Source organism: Corvus moneduloides, chromosome 18 (assembly GCF_009650955.1).
Source record: "Corvus moneduloides isolate bCorMon1 chromosome 18, bCorMon1.pri, whole genome shotgun sequence".
In the NCBI taxonomy this organism is placed as follows: domain Eukaryota; kingdom Metazoa; phylum Chordata; class Aves; order Passeriformes; family Corvidae; genus Corvus; species Corvus moneduloides.
Window position 1 is genome coordinate 4,071,809 of NC_045493.1, and position 22,597 is coordinate 4,094,405.

General features: G+C 45.2%; 1 protein-coding gene across 6 annotated transcripts in view; it reads left to right on the top strand.

Moving 5' to 3' along the window:
• Positions 1-22,597, top strand: part of BICDL1 (BICD family like cargo adaptor 1) — a 50,315-nt gene that overhangs the window by 13,943 nt on the left and 13,775 nt on the right. For 2 of the 6 annotated variants that reach the window (XR_004243731.1, XM_032128523.1), the window contains exons 3-8: positions 16,537-16,653; positions 17,316-17,327; positions 18,684-18,830; positions 19,787-19,966; positions 20,260-20,478; positions 21,591-21,734. Coding sequence is in view for 5 of the 6 variants with exons in the window: in XM_032128523.1 (XP_031984414.1) it covers positions 16,537-16,653; positions 17,316-17,327; positions 18,684-18,830; positions 19,787-19,966; positions 20,260-20,478; positions 21,591-21,734 (819 nt within the window). In the remaining variant the exon portion in view is untranslated. The remainder of the gene's footprint in view (positions 1-16,536; positions 16,654-17,315; positions 17,328-18,683; positions 18,831-19,786; positions 19,967-20,259; positions 20,479-21,590; positions 21,735-22,597) is intronic. The other 4 variants (XM_032128527.1, XM_032128524.1, XM_032128528.1 and 1 more) reach the window with 4 other exon arrangements.

Below are 22,597 nucleotides of genomic sequence, written 5' to 3' on the forward strand. Positions count from 1 at the left end.
AAAGTCGATTCCTGAATCCACTTCTAGATTTGGCACAGTTTTGTAGTGACAAGGGTCCTCTTAGAAAGCTGTTCCACTTGGTGTCTATTTAGCCTGAGCTGTTCCTGGTTACTTGTTGAACAAAGCACCATTGTATTTGGCTGTCTACAAGCTCAGATCCAGGAAAATGGAAGTCCTCTACAATTCAGGTATAGACCAGCAGATTTTTCACTCACACCAAGACCATTAGACAGGTACAAACCTTAAGACTTGCTGGAGGGAAGGGTCTATACTTACAGAAGAGATCCATAGTCCCAATTGCTTTTGCAGGTGAAGTGTTTCAGGACTAAAACACCCACAAATTTCAGGAGAAGGATGCCTTTTGGAGAAGTACCTAAAGAGTTCTCCATTGTTTCTTGGTTAGCAAGTGATGTGGCATAGATTCTATTGGAACACCAGGAAACTGAGGCACTGACAGACTAGGCAGTAATTATCAGTGTAAACCAATAAACAAGACCCTAGTGAACAAAAAATCTCCTCTCCACTCAAGCAGAGTATGGAAGAGTTTGAACATTTCTCTTGATCTTACAGAATGGGGATGCACTGGGGTGGGGCTTTTTGTTTGTTTTTAAGGTGTGGAATAGGAATTTAGTCATCTGTGTCCCACACTGACAGCGTGACAGGGTAAAGCTAGTGGTCAGACATTACTCCTTGACCGAGTATAAGCTTTATTCTCCATGTCCTTTACAATAACGGGCAGTGTGTATAAATTGCAGGATAAGAATTAGACTGATACTAAAAAAAAACAGCTGTAAGTTTGGCTGAGTAGAGGAGATAGCCCAGAGATTCTATAAGGTCTCCATCAAAGGAAACTTTTGGGAAGTGGCCAAGTAGCCACCGGTCAGGCAGGTCTGGCCAATTTTTGCACTGATACAAAAAGAACTAGGCAAAGTTAAGTCTGAAAGAGACCTTCTGGGGTTTCCGTTTTATGCAGGCAAGAGTTTGATTAACATCAGGTCAAGTCTTCTTGCTATTTATGAATACTAAAGAATGAGGCAGAGAAGCCTGAGGGAATACTCACAAGGAATAAGTGATCTCAAAGGCCTAGGAACTGGCTTGCATTTTCACTCTACATGGACATAAAGTAATGAAAAGGTGAAAAATGTAAACAGGGCATTATTCAAAATGCTTGAATAGACTCAGATTTTCTGGCAGTCATACTTTTCAACAGATTTTTGTTTAGAGAAGCCAAATGAGAAAGCCTGGAATTACCATGTTTGTTCAAGAGATCATTTGTAGAATGTAACTGTGATACTTGTCTAAATAATATCTATTGATCAGCTATGAAGTTGCACAGGGATTTGCCAACTCATATTATTCCTGTCGGTTTGCCTCTGTTCCAGAGAGATTTCCCTAGGCTTTACTGGATGTTGTACTTCACTTTGTGCACAAATTCTTCCTAAATGTTGTGCTACTCAGCCTTTATTTCCCTCTCCACCTTGGGACAAGGGACCAGACTCTAGTGAAGTCTAACTAATAAATATTTAAAGCTTTAAGAGCTCCAGGCAAATGCTTATGAAATTGATGATTTCATTAATGTCACCTCTTCCTGGGGCCTTCCTGTGCCTGAGGCACTGGTGCCATGGGCACAGGCCCTCACCCTGCAGAGCTGCAGAAAGCAGGGGTCTCCTGGTCTTGGGCTGCTTTATCAGCAAAAGCTGCAATAAACCAGTCCAGGCATTATCCAATCCAGCAGCTCAGTTAATCTCTGCTTACCCAGATTAACTCTGGCATCACGAGATACAGCCCATCAGCTGCAGGCTGGCTCTCAGCATCTCCTTCCTTTCAAAGGAGTTATTTGCATCAGGCATTCAAAACTTGGGAAACTCCTTCTGTCTTCCCATCCTTCTTAATCATCCATCAAGCCACAGTATCAGAGACTAAGAAGGGCAAACTGGGGGAGAGGGAAGAACACAAGCAGCTTTCTCCCTCGTTGCGGGTCACTGCCCCACCTCAGCACAGGAGGGGAAGATTTGCCCAATGTGGGACAGATCCAGACCACACAGCTTTAGTGCTCCTGATCCCAGACATGAGATCCTCCGACAGTCTCTGACCCTTTTCATGGCCAGGGAGCACCCCACCAAGAAAATACTTTGCTGTATGAAGCTGACAGTGCAGAAACCTTTCCAAGCATGAACTTGCTCAAATGAAGATACTAGCTCTCCAGCTTCTTTTAATCTCCCTAAGCAGAGCTATAAGCCACCCCAGGTCAGGGAAAGTGCATAATTGACCAACATGCCTGTCCAGATCCATATACCAAGTAGGCCATGGTGCTAACCCTGCCCACAGCTCAGTGAATCTGACACAAGCACCCAGAGGCAGGTGTCTGTGGTGCAGCTGGGCTCACCCTGGGGACAGGGATGGAGGAATGAGCAGGCTGGCTGTAAAGCCATGGACAAAGCACACACACCTCCACGCCTGTAAGTACACGTACACCACCACCTCTGCTCTTCTTCCCCTCACACCATTGCCAGCCGAGACCTTTGCATGAGGCACCTGCAAGTATTTCAAACACGTGGACAGTTTTCATTAAGCCTCTGTCAGCACCACAGACTGAAATGGCTTCTTTACACTGTTTATCCTTGTGTATGCTGTGCTGATGCCACAGAGTGCAGGTGTCTGGACAGGGAACTCACAGCACTGCAAAAGCCTTGTCTGCCCCTCCCCACAGCACTGGATGCAGGATAAAGAGGAAAAACTCAAGGCCAAGCTGCTGCTGCTTTAAGTTCACAGGGACATTTTTTGCATGTGTATCAGTCCTCCATATTCATCACAGAAGAGGTAGTACTTCAAAGGCACTCAAATAATCACTTCTTGGTGCATTCCACCAGTATCATTAGGCAAATGTTCATAAATACCTTTCTCACATATCTTGTTTCACTCAGATTATCCTTGTCTCCTTGGCAACTGTCAGATGATGTATAATGCTAGCAGGGGATTAGCCCCAATGAGCCTCATAACCCTTGTGTAAAATCTGACTCTGTGAAGGGACCTGGCCAAAATACTCTCCTTTCCTGTTTAAGTGTTGCCATAAACAATATTAAATCCTAGACCCTTTCAGCAAACCTGAGTAAGGATGAAAAGCAAGAGAGAGCTTTTTAAGTGGTAATATTTGTCTTGTCCTCCAGATAAATAAGTTTGACACATGGGTATACTTGGTGTTTCACAGTTTGACATGTAAAGCTGTATTTTGAATCACTACTTGAGAGCAGGTTTGTGCTGAAAACTTGGCTCTAATATCTTTATCTTCTTCGTTCCTTGTTGTCAGTGGGGATCACACTGGGAAATTCCAAATCCCTACAAGAGCTTAACAAACTTATGCTACACTTTAACCTATTAATTTCTGAAAACTCCCTGGGGTTCAAGTCATCACTTGGTGTGCACACACTGTCTGACATGGATTGCACTGAGACTTTCTGCCTCTGAGCAAGCAGCGGTGGGTTGCACCCTCACGCCCCACTGCTCAAGCAGACATGACCAAAGCATCAAGTCAAGGAGTTTCGATACATGCTCCACTCGCATGAAGCTTGTCTCTACTCCATATCTGGGTCTGTGTACTAGTTTGAAAACTAACAAGTGGGAGATTGCAAGTCAGAATTATAATTTAATAGGAAAATGAAAATAAATGCAATAGTACAAGAACACTGACAGAGTCAGCATACAACCTGACACTGTGTTAGTCAGGGTGGTGGTAGCAGTCAAGATGAAGTGGTTCTGTTGAAGAGGTGATCCTGTAGAAGGGTCTGGTCTTCACCTGAAGGTCCAGTGGTGGCTCTTGTCCTCTGGGAATCCAGTCGGTAGAGCTGCTTGTGCTGTTCCAAACCCCAGATTATATCTAGGTGGGAATGCTTGGCTCCTCCCCCTGGGTGGAGCATCTCACAATGGGATGATGTAATTCTGTGAGTCATGCAGTGGGTCCTTGATGACCCATTAACAGAGATAGACCCCCGAGGGAGTTATCAGGGATGAGTCATGGTAGGAGATAACAAACACTGCCCCACCTGCTTTAACAGCTTGTGAAGATGATAATAGAATACATACTTTTGGTTACATCTTACACTGTAACCTAGGACAATCTGCTGAGAAAGAAGTTGGTTGTCTCGTGGCATCCTGGGCACCCAAAGCCAGCTTTTGTCATGTGTGGCACTGACATGAGACCTGTCCCCACATAGGAGATGCAGAGTGCCAGTACATGGAGCTGAGCAGCCCTGCATTACATACAAGTGTTAAGAGTTGAAGATCTAAGTGATAAAAGCCTACCTGTGCTGCACGAGTGACATGGTTAAACTACTTGTTCCTTCTTCAGTCCATTCAGTTCTTTATAATGTTCCAGATTAGGCATATCTGCTCTAATTTGACAGAACAACAAAAAATATCTTTAAGCAGAGCCAAAGAAAGGAGGCTGAAATCAGCACCAGCCTCAGGAACAAAACCAAATCCAGACATACTACAGCAGAAATAATAGTATTTCTGTAATTAAGCAAACAAATCTCTGGCACAGCATTGTGTCTAAAAATGAATTCAGCAATGTGCTATGTTTGATATCTCTTAGACTAATCACCTAGAGAGAGCTGAGAGAGGAAGGGAAAAAACATTGTTCCAGGAGGTAGGTCACAAAACAGCCAAGCCAAGGGGTGATGGGGAAGCCAGTGTAGGCAGGGCAGCGAAAGGCAGAAGAAAACCCAAGTCGTGGCACAAACTGGTTAGTAGTGATGCAACCTGATTTTTTTTGCTTGCCTGCATGGACGTGTTTTCTCCCCAGCCATCTGCCAGCTCCAGCACACACCTCTCACCCTTGTAAGGAGGGAGAAAAGAGATCAGTGGCTGAAGGCAGGTGATTTTTAGCACAGATAGGATAAAAGTGCTCCTAACTCACTCACATGTCTATGTACTGGCAGAAGCTCTAAGCAGCACCATTTTAGACACTCCAGCGTGTCTAAAGGCGCTCAGGAGATTTAGTACTGCTACCACTGGCTTGTGCACATAGAGAAATTCAGCTACAGCAGCAGGAGTAATAAAAACTGCTGAGAGCTGAATACCACAGTCTCATCTGTCTCTGGTCACATTACTCTTGATTTCAGGCAGCAAGAGAAAGTTAATCATTTATGTGCAGCAAAGCTAGGGAAGATCCCAGGTTAAAATCCTACTGTAATAGCAGAAGAAATGGAGTAGATCAGCCCACGATCAAGTGCAGGAGGATCCACACACAGGCAAGGCAGCCCTCTCTGCTAAAGATAAAGTGATAAAAGAACATATCTGAAAAGCAACAAAGGTTGCCACAGGTAGAATATGAGCACACTCAAACAAGGCTTTGAAAATTAAGCACATTCCCAACAGTAGCTCGTCAGGGAGTCTTTGAAGCTAGGAAACAGCCACTGCCACACCACTTTCATTGTTTTTTTTCTTGTTGCACTTTACAGCTAGTCTCCTGTTCCCTAGGTAGGGCCAAAAGGCACATGCTCAGGGTACACGTCATTGGTACTGACTTCTGCTTAAAAGCACCGGAGCCAAAAGCAACAATATTATCCCTAAAGGGCAGCTGTAGGTCTTTACAAACTCTGCCCCTCCAAGACAAATCACTGAGGGTGAGATAGGGAACTTTGGTGAAGGAGGGAAGCCTGCTTCTTACAAGCCAAAGCCTCAGCCATGAAACCTTCAACCACCAGAGAAAAGAGATCTTTTCTCAGCATCAGACACAGGACAGGCTGCTAATTCTGTCTCTGCAGTGTTTCCCAGTCTTAAGACCTTGTGCAGTGCTTACAGGTGCTGGTTTGCGGGCAGCCCCAAGCCAGGGCTGTGGGCCAGTCCCAAACCTGCCTGGCACCTGCTCCAGTTCAGCCCAGGCTTGCCGAGAGCTGGCTGTGTCTGCATGGAGTCAGCTGTTAGAAAGCAATAGCCTCTGTGCCAAAAAACCACAGCTTGAGTGACTCTTATCCGTTTAAGCAGCATCTTAGACAGTGGGGGAAAGGACTTTCAGTTCAATGACATCTGACCTGGGTTTGCAAAACCTTGGCTACAGGTGCAAGTCTAAGTCTAACATGTTTGTGCCAAACTGGCTGCCCACAGCCAAGCACAGTTTTTGTAACTCTTTCAGTGGACTCTCTCCCAGGCCGTTACTCTAACACAGCTGCTGGGGTGTTGCTACAACAGGTTTTTCTTCCTCTGATAACACTGTGCCTCTTTTCCATCAGAAAAATAGCTGAATACATGAAGGGGTTGTGACTGAGGTGTCTTCCCCCCATACAGGACCATCCATACTTTACCTTTTGCGATATTCAGATGCACTAAAGCCTGAAGCTCATACAGAGAGGGGCTCTTTCCAGTCCCTGATAATGATTCCCTGCATGTGTATGATTTGGCAGAGTATAGTATATTTTATATGCCATCCCACAGCATGTGCTGCACCCACCTCGTTTTTCAGCTACATTTCCTCTCCACATCTACTTGCTTTATTTTGTATTTCCAAGCACGGCTTTTTGTAGGACCTGAAGTACCAAAATGCCAGTGAGTTTGCCAAAAGCTGTTATTTAAATAAAATTAATGCAAGAGCTTTTTAAAAGCAAGATTGTAGGAGGACAAAGCTGCAAGAAGAGATCCATATTTCCAGACCCTCCCCTCATCCAGACACTGGCCACAGCTACAGCCATGCAGTCTCTTCAGAGGAGTACCTCACCTGCCAGGCTGGCGCATGCATAAGATCTGGCCACTTGCAGAAGTACTCAAGCTTCCCAAAAGCTGGGTTACAGGTGTTGTTTGGAAAATTTATCTTCAGCTTTGAATAGACCTGCTGTGAATTTAGGCTCTGGCTCACACTAGAAATTACTATTGCATATTTGCCCCTACTTAACAGCTGTGGAGGTGCAGACTGCTCTGAAGGGCAAACCCTGCCCTGAGGATCTGGGAATTAAAGACCTAAGCCCCTCAATGTTCACATCTGTGCACTGCACAGAAGGTAAACATACTGTGTTCCAGCATCTGCTGCACCTGCATCCATAGGTTCAACCTGGGTGGAAACAGAGCAAAGCTGGGCTGAAAGGAGACTGTTCCTGTACTTATTACCCATCTTAATGCACAAAGTATAGATTCAACTGCAGCAGATCAAAGTGCTCAGATGTTATTACTAACACATTGTAATTATCTTTTGTCAGCAATCACCAGGAGCAAGGTCTACCTTGTGCTCAAAGTCTGCTCCAAAGACTTTATGCTCTACAGATCTTTTCATACTGCCAAGAGGGAGAGCAATTCAGATTTAGCTGGAGGCTGGCAAAGTACAGGAAGAAACACTGCTAGGTTAAATGGTATCTCTCTAGAAGCTTTTTGTCTGCAGGTGTTCAGCATGGTTCTTTTGTGTTTAGAAGGACAGATCAAATGCTAGCTGACCAAGAAACATTTTCAAGTAAAACGTTACTTAACAGCTCCAGAACAATCCTTTAAGAATGTAGATTTGTACCTTTTTATTTAAGCATTGGAATGTGACATGCTGCCATATGAGTTTCATGGTTTGGGTTTTTTCCAAAACTCTGTGATGCGCTTGCTCATTTTTTATGGCATTCACCTTCCATTTATGACCCTATTGCACCTATCAGTGGTTAAAACATTTAGTGAAGAGGAAGCTTTTATGGAATAGTTTGAAGCTGTAGCTTTCATCCTGGCCAATATTCACTATAGGGTTTGGGTTTCCTTATTTTTCCATAGAAAGCAGCCACAAGTTCTACTATATTGGCTTTGAGAAATCAGCCTTCTGCACAAAACATTTCCACATCTTGCTGTAGTCAAGCCAAGCTCCAAAAAAACACTTCTTAGGTCTTCTTCCTCTGACTTTTGAAATAAATTTATCAAGTTATAAAGGAAATGAGCAAACACACATGAGCACCGTTTTTAAGAAACAGACTGATAGAAGTTATTTGGAATCAAACTTTGCAGGGATTTAAAAGCTAATAAAACATCTCCAGGTCAACCTACTATAAAATTTAAATATACATTTGAGAAAATGTTTTCTTTCTTCCTGTCTGAAGGCTTCTTGGGAGAGTTTAATATATTTTAAACCAACTCCTTGAATTTTGTCCCATTTTTTTGGCACTCACTCATTTCACGTATATGGTAACGGACACCACTATTTTCATGCACTCAGATGTGTTTATAACTGCAGGTTTGAGCATCAGGTCTACACATACTAGAAAACTTTTGGCTTGTATCTTATGACCAATGAATCCTAAAACAGTATACTGTGAGCTTAACAGGGTGTAGACATGAAGATTTCAAGAGCAGACAGAGCTGCTAGTCTGCCATCATATATTAGATATCCCCAGTAGAACTCAGTTAATTTGCCTTCAAATAAGGGGAGAGAGTGCTTAAAGCCAGAGCAAGAGACTGCAAGAAGCTTAATTATTGTCTGTTTCTTCCAGGCATAACCATTTGAGTTTGAACCACCTCCAGGTTTAAAGTCTTAGACTAAAACAATTTCATAAAAAAATTAATTCGAGAATGGAGATTGACTGTCCTGACTCCGGGCTACCATGGAAAGACCTCTCAGAGCAGGAAGGAATGTTACATTTCTTTGTCTCCACCATTGTAACCTTCTTCTTAAGTTTTCAAAAGGCTTTAATGACCCGGTTAATGTTTCCAGTTCAGTTATTTCCAAACTAGTCAGGCATTTTGTATTTTATTATCCTCTCATCTGACCCACACTTTAGGCTCATTAGAAACTTACTGAAAGAAATATTTTTCAGCCTTTAGCTCATGTAGAAAAGTCAGACTGAGCTCAGTCAAATCTGGATTAAAAACCTGCATCGAAGGTAATGGCCAAAATGGTCTATCAGGATAAAATATGCATTTTTTCAGGGGGAAAAAAAACTTAGTGGAAATTAAGAATTAGAAGTTATCTAGGAGAACAGACCACAGAACTTACTGATGCAAAACATAAACCATCCAGCTTTCAAACTGTACCATTCCCTCTACCATTCCTAGTCCAGTACAAAACTTCAGGCACTGCTATCTCACACAGGCATGAGGGGAGTGACAGACTTTTTAACCTGAAGGTTGCAGACCCCCTTGGAACAAGGCCCAGGCTGTGCTGCAGTGAATTATTGTGGTGGTTCCTCTCAGCTCCACCAGACTTGATTATTGCAGCCTTTCTGCTTCATGTGCAAATAGGTAACAAATGCTTCACTCCAGGTGATGTGCAGCATCCCCACAGAACTAGAAGAGCCTGCTGGTGTTACATGTTATTACTCCATTCCTTCTCACCATCCAGGAGCCAAGCTACTACCAGCAAGCGCATGTTCAGCTCACTTTGCAGAGCCCCACAACAGACACTGTGCAGAGTTATCTCATCTCCCACACTTCTTCTGCAAAGCAGGATTTGCACACTGAAAGCAAGAGCCATTTCGTGCATTACTTAGCATGGTGTGTCCTCCAGGCACACTTTGTCCTCTGAATTATCTCCAGTGCTAATTTATTGCAGCATTCAAAGTATCATGCCTCTGGCAGTCCCTCCCACAGGAAGCTGGCTGACTCATTTTTCCACGCACTCTGTTTTCCTCTCCACAAGAGCCAAATGCTTAGGTCAAGAATAAACCACAAAAAAAAAGGGAGGCTCATGTTTAAGCACCTCCTAAAACACAGCCCACAGCCACTTGTGAAGCTCTTTCTTTCATTCAAGCAACAGACCCGGAGATGTTACACCCAGGTAGAGTTGCCCCCATATGGCAGCCAACTACCCTTGCTTCTGTTCTAAACAGCAGTTCCTAATCCTGTAAATTGATTTAGCCCAAGATAATGGGTTTTGGCCTCAATCAAACAGTTATCTGAGCACTTACTAAAACACAAGATGAAGACCCCATTAGGGGCATTCATGCCCCTAAGCTCTTTCCCAAAGCATTCAGATGTTTGCCTTACAAACTGGTTCTGATATATCCCCTAACCTTACAGGAAGGGAAAAAAAGAACAACTACGCTGCCAGGAAAACCCTGTCTAATTTTTCACTCTTTGCTTAGTGATGCAATGAAAGTCCACTGTCTTTGTTGAAAGGACTTTTCAAGCACACTTAAAAATAAAAAAACAGGAACTTTTGTCCATCTCCAGCCACACTTACAGTCCTCCAGTCACAAGAAATATAGGAAGGCACCAAAGACAGACGATTCGAACACTTCACCTCCCAAAAAGAGGCAATTCAGCTTCAGCCTGAGAAGAGCCAAGCTTCATAGATGTGTCTATCAAGGAACTAAACATCTCCACTCTTAACTCCACCTCAAGAAGCAGGTGCCAGCCCACCCCACCCCAAAATACAAAGCCCCAGATGCTCCCTGCTGGGCCTCTGCCTCTCAGGTGTGAGGCATCAGAGCTGATGGGCATTAACCCATTGCCACCCACAACAGCCACTGCCCAGCTAGGGCTTGTTGAGAGGAAAGACATTCTTGGGGTTTTTTGTTGTAAAACTCAGGTAAATAGGAGTGAGGTCAAAGGACACACTATGCATTTCCCACTTGTCCTACAGAAGGGAAAGGGAACAAATCTGCACAAAAGATTCTCACTTTCATGCAAGCAATAAAGGCTCATATTTCCAAAATGTCAAAACTCTGAAAGTAATGCAGAGCTTAGCATAAGCTGCCACCTCTGCCCTTTGTCTCACAGGATCCTCTCAGAATAGGTTTAATGCTGTAGCCATGAGGCTTTCCCCATCAGTAATATGTCCCCAGCCTGGTGCTTATAAAGGAGTCATAACAGTGCCTTTCCTCCATTACTTAGTCTCCTTGCTTTGGCAATCCTTTGGATCAAGATTTCTGATTTCCTTTTTTCTTGACAGATCCAATTTGTGGAAAAATGAGGCTCTTTTGTTTCCTGTTTTGTCCCCCTGCCCTGTTGTCAGTGTAGGGCCCCCCACCCAATGGAGCTGGCCTCTGCCAGCCTGTTTCCTGGTGAAGGGAAGGCTCATCAGCCTTAAATCCCCCACGCCTGGGCAGTAGCAGAGTGAAGGATGAGGCAAGGAGGAGGATTTAGCCCAACTCCATCATTTGGTAGGGATGGGGGCAGTGCTGACTCTCACCAGCACTTCCTAGCTCCAGTGTCCTGTGCTGCACTGGGGAGAAGCGGGAAGAGGTCTCTGGAGAAGGCCTAGCCAAATCTCATCCTACTCCTTCAACCACGGTGCTCATGGGGCTGTTTCTTACACTTTTTACCTCAGCTGTCACTGCCAGAAGGTGTTTTGTCCTTTCCTGAGTGCGTTTTTCCAGAGGCACTGAATGACAGGCTCAGCCCTGCCCTGCAGAGGGGCTGGGGTAGAACTCACCATGTCCATCCTGCTGGGAGCAGCCCCAGCCTCGCCCTAGAGGGTCTCTCAGCTCCCCTGGCAGTGCCTGGGCACCTGCAGCAAATAAATTCCACCACTTGCCTCAGCAAAATGGTAATTTAATAATGGTCATTAAAATATTCACTTGCCACCCACACTTCACAACTCCACTGATGACATCAGCCTCAAAAAAACCTCCTCACACCACAAGGGAAGGGGCACCATCACAACCCCACCAGGGTGGGCAGTATCCACCCTCGGTACAGTTCCATCCTCTCCCTCACCACAAAAATCCCCATTGCTACTGTAGTCCCCAGCAATGGCCAGTCTGAGCTTTACCTTTTACTTTACCAGTCACTGTTTTAACTTCAAATTCCCCTAATAATATATAATCTCGCTGTCTTTGTCTCAACCAATGAGCTTTTTTAAATCTTATTTTCTCCCCCATTGTTGAGGAGGGGGGGTGAGAGCAGCTGGGTGGGCATCTGGCCAGCCCACCAGGGTGCCGCAGCTCTTCTCTGGAGAGAATTTCACAGGGAATCTCTCTGGGCACATAAATCAGCAAATACAAGCTGCAGGCCTCAAAAGGTGGTGAATGCAAGCACCTCTATTATATAAGAACTTTCCTGGGTAGGTTAATAATAACAATTTGAAGTTGATCTGCATTAAAAGCTTTGCTATAAATCTTTCAAAGATTCCCAAACTGAGCAACCTCCAGGTGTTCAAAATATTGATGGTGGTTTATGGTGCCAGTGTGCCAAGGGCTGGGAAACAGCTGATTTATTGACATGGATCAAGCATCCCATAAAACCAGGCTTCTCCCCAGCACCAGAGTGCTGGCTGCAGTGGAAGGGCAGCAATTCCAGTCCTCTGGGGCTTCCCTCAGAAGCCAGATTAACAATTTTTTTTTAAATTATTAATCTTAAGCAATTTGTTGTTGTTGTTGTTTCCTCCTCTGGTTATGTTTTAGTAGCCAAATATATTTTCCTTCCAGAGAAGACTTGGGAATCCAGGAACCTGCAGCCAGGGGAGGCAGCAACTAGTGGTATGAGGTGTTAATGGGACCACAGTGGGAATGGGAAGTCCCTTGAACTCAGCTATTAGCAAATTAATAAAAGGGGTAACATGCTCTCCTGAGTGTTACAAATTCAACACTAATTAGGACTTCTCTTTCTTAGCTATTTTAGGCAAGAAAATTTTCAATATCCTTTGTTAAATCTGAATCATCTTGTTTTGTAAAAGTAAATCAACTGGAAACATTGGTTTCTTCACCCAGCTACAGTCTATTAAACTTTTTCCATTCTCCTTTTCTTCCTGACATGACTGATAGCTAGATATTTTGTATACAGTTAGCTTTATTTATCAAATCTTACCCCAAAGGAAGGTTTTCTTTGAGTAAGACTAACCTACAAGCCATTAATTTGTCACAGTCCATCCCAAACTTCTTAAAGATCCCCACTTCACAGGAACATCAGTGCTCCAATTTATTTGTATTTGTTTTATTTATTTATTGCTCATATATTCCAGATGTTAAAACTCATGGAGTTCTTGTAACTGGCAAGCATCCCTTTCTGCCAAAGATCTACACAGTTTTGTGTATTTTAGCACTTGGGAATTAATCACGGCCAAAACTTAAAAGTTTGCAGTGATGAAAAGCCCTTAACTAGAGCAGAAGCCAAAATGTCCTCCTGCTCTTTCTTTCTTCTTGCACTGCCCAAATCTCGTCGCAACCTTGCCTGAAGAACAGAAAACAAATCTCACAGTTGATTGGCTATATCTAATTGTGAATTGATGTCTATGCTTCTGCAGATAGGTTCCAAACCTTGCCTGGTGGCTGTGTTGGCCAATTTGCCATACCCAGGAAATTAATTCATTTTTAACTACAGAGCAAAGCTGTGATGTTGAGCAATATGTGTCTGCCTTTCTGCAAAGAATATTACTTGTCTCTAGCAAAATCAGTGCATTGCTAAATGATTGACATAACCACAAAAGATTTAGCTTTTAATGTTTAGGAAACACTGATGGAGAAGAGAAAGCCACACAGGCTGGCTGAGGCAGAAGAAACTCACTTCCATTCAGCAAAAGCCATATTGAGCAATAAAGAGAAAATGTAGATGGAAGGTTACATCTTCACTGATGCCACTAAGTAAAAAGACCATTAGAAGTAATCAGTGGTAAGCTCATGGTTTAAAACACACATGTACAGGTGCACATCAACAGCAGTGCTGAGAACTGAAGCAGACACTTTATGAAAATACACCATAAAGCCTGAGAAATATTGGGCACTGTCAAGGTGGCTTTCATAAATTACTGCAAGTTGATGTTAAAATCTCTGTTTTATAATCAATTAGAAAGGGTAGTTTGGCAGCAGGATTAATAACCTCTGAAACAAGTGTAGCATGAAAAGGAAGATTCCATGACCAGAGCTCCACTCAGAAAACTTTGTTTCTTGTCTAAAAAAATGGGATGAAGACTTTTCTTGTTAGCCTGTGTTAGCCTGTGTGTAACACAAATTACAGACATTTCTGTTTACTTCTGCTAAACAGCTGGTCAGAGAATATTTTCTGCACTGTGTGAGGCTAAAGCTAGTGTTATTTTTACTTTTCTCTACTGCATGAGGCAGGATGTAAATGGTGTTCACTGAGGTGACACTGTGACATCCTGTCTGCTTTAGGGCTCTAAATACTAACAATAACTGAGTCCTTTTTTCCTTCCATTTGGGTTATAATTGTGGGAATAAGATATGTGAGCCTGTGAGCTGGGCAGCACATAGATAAATTCCAGATGATGATTTAATGCTGGTGAATACAAGTCTTACAGTCCTGCAAGCAGCCTGGTACTGGAGAGGACCTTTGAGGTCAATTCATTTCCCTTCTGTCATAGGCAGCCCTCTGAAAGAAGCTGCATGATAAAGTGATCCAGCTCCATTACAAAGTTATTTTTTTGCCACCATTTCTACTACTGTAATGGTGCAGGAAGAGGAATCCTACATCAGGTCCTTGGAAATGTAGAAATCTTCCTGTTGCCAGCCTTAATATACTCTTATCCAGTTTGTTCACATCTTTCTTTTCTGCCAAAATTGTGCTTCTGCTTAAATAGCGCTTCTCCCTTCTGTGTGCTCATCCGTGATGTATTTATAGGGAGTTCTCTCTCAGCATTCACTCCATGAGATAAAACAAGCCATTCTTTTTTTAGACTCCTTTCATATAACAGACTTTCCACAATCTGAATCATCCTTGCAGCTCATTCCTTCACCTGCTCCAGTCTGGCCATGAGGAGCAGAACAAGCAAGAGCAGCTATATATTCTCTTACCAGGAATTTTTACAATGCCATTAAGTACTCCCTTGTTTCCTTACTGCTATATTGTACATTTATACTCTCTGTAGGTAGAATTCTTCAAGCATATAAATTATGTTACACAGTGAACCATCAAATACTGGTGTGTCATCTCCTCTGGTGCCACTTGTGCTCCTTGGGAGTGTGGTCAGCACCTTGCAGACAAAATCCTTCAGTGCTTTTCATCTGGTGCTTTTTCATCTGTGATAGCTCCTGCAGAGTGTTTCAGCATGAAGATGTTTCAGCAGTCATTACAAAACCAAGTGAATAATTCAAAAAAAGCACAATCCGTCCATCTTCTTTAGTGTCACCAATTAATAGCTGCTCAGGATGCTTTGCAACCTATAGTTGCTTAAGGGAAGAAAAATAACCAACACCTTCCTATAGTGCTGTGCTGTCATTATATTTTGTATATTCTGCCCGTGCAAGGAAGCTTTATTAAATAAATGAGGCAATATGCAAAGGGTTCTGATATGGGGCTTTAAAGAAGAGGAGAAAAACAGTATAAGAAGGGAACTAAAAAGCAATTGGTAGACAAGATTATTTCTTATTATTGGGACTCTTTTCTCTTTTCAGAGGCCAGTGGTCAGAGCCTGATTTGGTGGCCACACTTCTGTCTGCTGCTGCCTCTCCAAGCAAACAGTTTTGGGGCCACCACAGTTTCCTCCACGTGATGGAGCTGTAACAGCCTTTTACTTCATGCTTCTGATTTGGAATATTTTGCTGCAGATTCTGCAAAATAAGGGACCATTTTTTAAAGGGAGCAGTGTTGCCTTTGTGGGCAGCTCAGGCTGGCTGGATCTGTGTGCTCATTGCTCCAGTCACAAGCTGCTAGAGCAGGGTCACTGCACCCTTTGGTGAAGCTCTGCCTTGGGCACTATCAGAGCACCCAGAGAAAATCCTGACCCACATTTGCCAGGCCTAAGGATGCTCTTCCCAACCTGCCCACAGCTGCTGACTCCAATCCCTCCCTCCCATCTTGCCTTCCTGTCTAAGGCATTGTGGCTTTTGCCATTGGACACACCCCAAGCAGGACAGCAATGCCACCTCTTGAGGGGAATCAACTCAATTCCAGCCCATGTGGCATAGTTGGAGGTCTGTGCCTAAGTGTAATGGAACATGATGGAAGCTAATTAAAAAGAAAATCATCCATTTGTGCTGTCTCATTAGGGTTTCGTCATAAAAACCTTATGTTGTCTTACAAGCCTAAACAAGTGTGTTCACATGTAAAAATCAGCCATAAAGCTGTCTGGAGAGTAGTTGACATGTCTAAGCTGTCATTTGTAAGGGCTACCTCAAGCCTGGATCCTGCAGGTAGGAATGGCCTTTCTGCAGTCCTCAAACGACCCTGCATAAGATGGGCATCCCTCCTTCAAGACGGGAAAGAGGGACAAGTCCAGGGATCCCGCACAGACAGTCATGTGGAGTGGATGTTCTCCATCTGGCCCTAACAGGAGCTGGGAATCAGAGGCAAAGAGTACTTGTTATCTGAGAGCTATGCCAAAGATGTTCAGAGGTTAAGAGAGTGTAAATCTAGTAGGAGTGTTTCCTGGTCTTCTCTTCAACCCCAGCTAGGCTACAATTTTTAAAGTGAATTTCCTGTAGGACACAGGAGTCATCATGGTTTTTTACAGAGGAAAAAACACACAGGCTGTGTCCCCTTGGCTGCCCCAAGGGAAAAATCAACATGGTTTAAATGGCAGCTCTCCCCAGTGTCTGTCCAGGATGACATTTTCACTCACCCAAACTGTGCAGAATTGAGTTTCTGCTGAAACTGGGTTTGTGCAGAAGTTATATCCGGGCAGGTCTCCCTGGGCAGGAGGAGATGGCTGCTTTGGATGTATGGGTGACTCCAGATGGTGTCTCCTTGCAGGCATCGGAGGTGGAGCGGCAGCTCTCCCTGCAGGTCCACACCCTCCGGGAGGACTTTCGGGAGAAGAATTCCTCCAGCAGCCAACACATCGTGCGGCTGGAGAGCCTCCAGGCTGAGGTGAGTCATCAGCCTCCCTCCTTCAGAAAGCAGCCAGGGCTGTTTGAGCTTGTATAATGACTCTTTCTGAGCTGAGCAAACAGTCAGCTGGTGGGGCCAACAGAGGGATGGCAGTACTGGGGCAAAGGACTCCCCCAGCAAGGACTGCTCCATGGTGTTCTGGCTGGGCTGGCCCAGGGCACCTTCCAGTGCTGCCTCAGCCACAGCATTCCTGCAAAATGAACGGATGAGAAGGATCTTCCATACACATGGCTGTGCTCCTGCAGGGCTGCTGCCCAGTACAGATTAACGCTGGTGGGCATGGTGGAAAGGTCTGCAAGGGTTTTTTCTCCTGTTCATCATGCTTCCAAAGAAAGCAGCAATCCTCTCCTGCCTCTGAGACATTTACTTGGGAAAGCAAGAAGCCCCTGCCTGTTTTAACTCAGGTACATTTGCAGGAATGATACAACTTCCTTCCTTTTCCCTTGCCTGACAGGGTCACTGGGGATCATGTAGGCAGGAACTAGATGGGTAGAAGATGTCCAGTTCTACTACCCAACCACTTCTTTTATTTAAAAGCTGTCTGGAAAAGCTTCTAAAATCTCTCAATTTCTTTTCTCCTGCTCCCACCTGCTCCTTTCTGGTCCCTCGCCTTTTCTTCCCCTCCCCTTGGTGTGGAGCAGCAGGTCCTTGAAGTAAGTATGGAGGCTTGGAAAGGGTTTGCCTGCACGTACATCGCTGTTACCATGCATGCCTGCCACCGTGCATGCCACACCTTGCCTCCTCCTCTCCTTCCTGTCTCTTGCTTTCCAAACCCTTTCCCCTGTGCCCTTCCCGTGGTCCAGGGCTCATGGCAGAGTGACGTTTTTTCTGTCGTATGGTTATTTACAGCATGTTCATTCTTGGTGTGCCCACCAAGTATGAACTCTTGATACAATCTCTCCATTAAACCTCTTATTTTTCTTTCTCCAACCCACACAAATCATGATGGTGGTGGGCAGAGACATCTCAGAAACCATTAGTCACCTCAGAGCAGCTTTCCAATACCTCCACGAGCCTTTACTCTGCAGAAATAGCAAGTCCACACACTTGGCTGATATTCCTTTGTGCAGCCAAATCTTTCCAGCAACCTGGGAAGTGGCAAAGAGACAAGGTCCCAAAGAGGCCAAGAGGGAATTTGCTGAATTTGTCTATGCTCCGTGAACTGAAAGGAGGCCATAGGGAATATTTAAGGTTATACTGGACTGGTGAATGGCTGGCATACCAGACCCCAGATATCCTGTGTGTACTAATGTGGGAAAAGTCTCCTTCTTCGTGGTGAAACAAGAAGTGACCTTGGCTAGTGCTGATTCATCCTTTGCACTGTTCCCAGCTAACTGAGTCACGGAGGGTTTGTTTGGCACACTGTCCCTCGCCTGAAATCACTGCCCTTGACAGTTAAAAGAAATGAACCAATTTTGAAGGCAACCAATCACTGGGAGGCTAAAAATAAGCGACACAGAAAGGAGTCTTCACAAGTGAAAAGACAGAAAAATCCCTGGTGAGGACCTGATGAACACACACCAATTAAGAACAGCTATGGGCGGTACTGTGGCACAGTCCTGTGGGGAGGAGGATCCCACAGGCTTACCCTGGATCCCACTGACTCACCCTGGATCCTTCTGGCTCGCCTTGAGGTCTCCAGCACCCATACAGGAGAAAATGCCACCATCAGGGACCAGCCAGGAAAAGTAACTAGTTTTGCCCAGTCTTTCAAATGTTAAGGTGCAAGGGATGGGCAGGGCTGGTCTCCACTTAATGCCTTTGAATATTCCTGCCCACTCCCTGACCTGCCAATGCATACCCAACCCCTGCAGCCTGGGGAAGGAGGAGTTTCCTTTCAGAGCTTTCCTAAGCTTTAAACCACACACGGAGGTAGTTTCTCTCATACAGGTACAGAACACCTGTGTACATCCTTCTGCTTTTTGCTGTTTCATTTCTCTCTTCGGAATGTGGTGTCTCTCCTCTCTGGTTCCTGCAAAGTCTGACAGGGCCCTCTCTTTGCCCCGCAGATCAAAATGCTGACAGACAGGAAGCGGGAGCTGGAGCATCGCCTCAGTGCCATGATGGAGGAGAACGACCTGCTCCAGGGAACCGTGGAAGAACTGCAGGACCGAGTCCTCATCCTGGAGAGACAAAGCCATGACAAGGATCTGCAGGTGAAGAGGCAGCAGTGAGATGGGGAAGGGATGGGGAGATGCAGTAAAAGTCATTATTTGGGGCAAAATTGGCCACAAACTGGAAGACAGAACAACTGGAAGAATGAAATGGTTCATGCAAGAGTGGCAGCAAGCAAGGTCATGGGTGTTCTCCATGGAGACAGGTAACAGGAGTACCAATGAGGCATCCTGACAGCAAAGAGCAGCTTAGGAGGGAGATCTGAGCAAGGGAGTGGGGCAGGGTGCTGGGGAAATGAGGTAAGTGCAAAAAGAATCAGAGGACTCCAGTTGCAGTTCATTTTATAATTTTTTTAATAGTAGAATTGGCTTCAAAAGGGGCTTCTCTAGACCCTGCTGTTCCAGAGGGTAGTCACTGGCCTCTTAGATCCCAGTGCTCAGGTGGTTTCCTAATAATCTCCATGGTGTTCACAGCCACGAATCACCAAATGTCACTCCCCAGAAAAAAGCCTGGCACCTCTGGGCCGTAGGGCAGAGCAGGATTTTTCCATTTCACTTTTGTGGGTTGCCAAGCACTGAATCCTCAGCTCTGCAAAACAGCCCTGAATATTTTTCCTTTTTTTTAATATATGTTTGTATATATTTTTTAAAAACATTCAGGTATCACTTTCTTTTTGGGTTCACTTCCTGCTGTGTTGTTTTCAGCAAATTTCTTTACCTGAGTCCCAACTTCTTCACAATGTTTCTCGTTTTAGTGCTAATTAACCTGCTATTTTTATCTTTCTGGATATTCTGGATTCTAAAAAGTGTCTAATGACACTTGGAGATTATTAAGCTCAAATAAATAGCAATACCAGCCAAGAGTACTTTCCTCCTGGCTGGAAACCCTGTTTTGTGTCACTCATTCCTCCCTCCCAGCTCCCTCACAAACCAAGACATTGATCCAGTCCTTATCACCTCCATTAATATTTTTCTGATTCCTTGGTTTTCTTCACAAGCTGCACCAAAGCCAGCTGGAGCTTCAGGAGGTGAGGCTGTCCTACCGGCAGCTGCAGGGCAAGGTGGAGGAGCTCAGCGAGGAGAAAAGTCTCCAGAACCTCAGCACAACCAGCACATCCCTGCTCTCTGAGATAGAGCAGAGCATGGAGGCAGAGGAGCTGGAGCAAGAACGAGAACAGGTATTTGCCCTCCAGCCCCTGGGAAAGCCCATGGGCCTCTGTGACCAGTCCCAGAGCAAAAGGGAGTTTAATGCATTTGATCTGGATTTGTAGCTGAACCAAAGGCCGGAAAATTGGGATTGGGGTCTGGCATCAACACACCCTTTTGACCATGTGAAAGTAAACCTCTGCATCCATGTCAAAACCAACATGGCAAATATTTGTGAGGACTGGCAATCACACACTTCACTTTACCATGGAAGGAGGGTCTCCATGGCTCTGATGCCCCAGGCTAATGCCAAGCTCTGTTCCAGCTGAGGCTGCAGCTCTGGGAAGCGTATTGCCAGGTGCGGTACCTCTGCTCCCACCTGCGAGGGAATGACAGCGCCGACTCGGCCGTGTCCACAGACTCCTCCATGGACGAGTCCTCAGAAACCTCATCAGCCAAAGACATCCCAGCCGGGAGCCTGCGGGCAGCTCTTAGTGAGCTCAAGAGACTGATACAAAATGTGCTGGACGGGGCAGACTCCACGGTAAGTTGGTGGCACAGAGAGGGCCTTGGCTTGTGCACGTTCCCTGGCCCAGAGCTTGCTGCACGTTCCGCTGGATCTTGAAGGCCCTGGTTTCCTAGAAAACCTCTGTGGCTCACAGAGATGGGCAGTCACAGAGCATAGTCCACTCCTTGTGTCTCAAATGGTCAGCCAAGAGCCAAGCACATGGGGTTTCAGCCTGCAGTGCTCAGACCACCTAAAGTTTCAAGCGCAACCATCATTGGCCTGGGAGTTGTTCTGGAAAATTAATAAAAGTAGGCTTACTTTGAGATTTTCAGTAAGTTAGAGTTTCAATGTGGAAATATTGCAGATTGCCTTACACATCAGTTATTTCCTTTGGGACTTTCCTAACCTTGCTTTACTAGTAATAGTATCACAAAAACATCATAACCCCTATGTCGGGAGGTTCTGTCCCTGTGAATTGTCTTTGGGTACAAATGTCTTGGCAGGAGCTGCCAAACTCAAATCTGTGGCAGGTGAAGGCTTTTGCTGGCACAAGATGATGTCAAGGATGTGGCTCCAGGCTGCTGGGCAGGAGAGGGTGGAATGGAGGGACTACTCAGCATCCACAGGAGTGCAGAATTAAAACACAACTTTTTGTTGTGTCTCAAATCAGGCCTGTTCCCATTCCCTACAAGCTGGTTGCATTGCCATTATGACTTACTTGGGGTGCTGTGGTGAGGGAAACAGTGCAATCCCTGCAGGGGGCTGTGAGGGAATACTCACCCTCCTCGTTTAAGCACCCGTAGGCTGAGTGTAGAGATGAAGTTGTATTTGTTAAACAAAATGTAGGGAGTCCTGTAAAAGGTCCACAAACAGAGACTGTAGCCACATTGGCTACCAAATGGGCAGCAGGTCTCTAAATTTGGTTTATGCCAAGGGCTGCATGCTCTTTGCATCATGTGGAGAAACACTACCCTTGGTTGAGCACATTTCCACTGTGGAGGTATATGGGAACAAAAAACTCTACCGAAGTCACATTTTCACATTTTCTTCTTCCTTGTTTAGCACCCTGTTCCCAAACTGGTGTCAAATAAATGCAATTGCCTTTTTTAAAGTGAAATCTGAGCAAGAGATTTCTCTCCCGCTCTCAGAGCTCTCGGCGAAGCGACGATGATACCTTAGAGGAACAGATCAGGAGAACAAGTGAGGATTCGCGAGCCCTGAGGGAATTAATGGAGGGAGAACGGGGGAAACTGAGGCAGAGTTTGGAGGAGCTGCAGCGACTGCACAGCCAGGTTAGCAACTCCCACACTTTACATATGGTCTTTTAACACCAGTGTTCATCCTTCGTCAAAGAGACCAACATGATAAATAACCCAGGAGGATTTAGGCCAAAATGGTTGGATGAGGGAGACTTTGTTAAACCAAATGCAGAGGATTTAAGCATTTAGAATGAGAGTTTCTGACGAATTGTCTGGGGCCCATCCGAGGCATCATCTCACGCAGCCAAACTTCCTTTAAGCCTTTCTCTGAATCTGCATTTTAGCCAATCTCTGTTGCTTAAGTTCTTCTCAGCAGAAGACCCCAAAGTACGAGGCTGCTTGGTATGGGGTATTGGAAACCCAAAGGTATCCAGGCTAACCTGAATTGCTGCACCGAGCCCTTGTGAGGGGTATGTGCACCCATTCCATGGATATAACAGTGCTGCTCTGCTGTGCATGGAGCAGGGCTTGACCCCATCCACAGCAGCATCACAAAACCCTCAGAAATGCACTCCCAGAGAATCCTAATCATGGCCGGGCACCAGGCAGCACCCCAGGGACCAGCTGAGGCAACCTCAACAGCAAGGAATGATCCAGTCCCAACACCAAGTCCACACCCAAAGCCCAGAATCCCATTGCATCCACACCCAGTGCAGCTTCGTCTGTCTGAGGCCCTATGCCAAGAGCAGCAAATGGAGACAGGCATCCAAAGAGATGCTTGGCAGTCCTTGTCTCTGTGGGACAAGACTCCAAATGCTGGAGGGGATCTGGAGGCTTCAGCAGAAACAGTAGCAACTGCACTGGAGCAGGGAATGGGATTAATGTCCTTGGCTGGTCTTCCCAGCAGTGCTGTATCACCCTTTGAAGCGTAAATAGGATAACACATCCCTGTTCAG